Source organism: Merops nubicus, unplaced genomic scaffold (genome assembly GCF_000691845.1).
Source record: "Merops nubicus isolate BGI_N331 unplaced genomic scaffold, ASM69184v1 scaffold42146, whole genome shotgun sequence".
NCBI classification, from domain to species: domain Eukaryota; kingdom Metazoa; phylum Chordata; class Aves; order Coraciiformes; family Meropidae; genus Merops; species Merops nubicus.
In genome coordinates this window covers 21682-22214 of record NW_008613772.1, presented here as the reverse complement: position 1 = coordinate 22214, position 533 = coordinate 21682, and the positions used below count along the sequence as shown (strand labels likewise).

Sequence of the window (533 nt, the reverse complement as noted above, 5' to 3'; positions counted from 1 at the left end):
CTGCCTGCAGCTAATCCCCACCCCCAGGGGAAGCAGACTTGTGCAAGCCACTGTTTAAAAGTTACTTGGTTTGCTTGAATGCACTAATTTGCTAAGTTTGGGAACACTGCATAGGCCCAAGGGGGTCTCAGAAGAGGCTGCTCCTGGCACTCCAGCCATGCCCTGTGGGAGTCCACAGCTCCAGAGAGAGGACAACAAGGTTTTTCTGGGTTGGAAGCACTCTGAGGGCTGCAGAACTGCAGGTGCCCCTGTGGCACTGCCCGTGAACGCTTCGTTATGGTTTTAAAGTTGAGCATTCCAGGTCTTAAGAGAAGGCTGCTGTAGCATTCAATTTATGACCCCTTCTACCTCCACTCCCAACTCGGGGCTCCATCATCCTCTCGGCGTTCTCCTAGGAAGGAGGCAGAGTCTCCAGAGTCCCCCCCGTTCCCTGGGCAGACTCACATGTGTGCTGCTGATCCCCTCCAGCAGCAGGCGGGTCACCTCTGCCTGCCGATCGAACTCCGTCTGCGTGAGACGCAGGTCGGGCCCCC

General features: G+C 56.7%; 1 protein-coding gene across 1 annotated transcript in view; it reads right to left on the bottom strand.

Moving 5' to 3' along the window:
• Positions 1-533, bottom strand: part of SH3GLB2 (SH3-domain GRB2-like endophilin B2) — a gene marked incomplete at its 5' end in the record, with an annotated part of 16347 nt that overhangs the window by 2247 nt on the left and 13567 nt on the right. Inside the window, one exon of the mRNA XM_008941988.1 lies at positions 445-507. Within this exon, the coding sequence (XP_008940236.1) occupies positions 445-507 (63 nt within the window). The remainder of the gene's footprint in view (positions 1-444; positions 508-533) is intronic.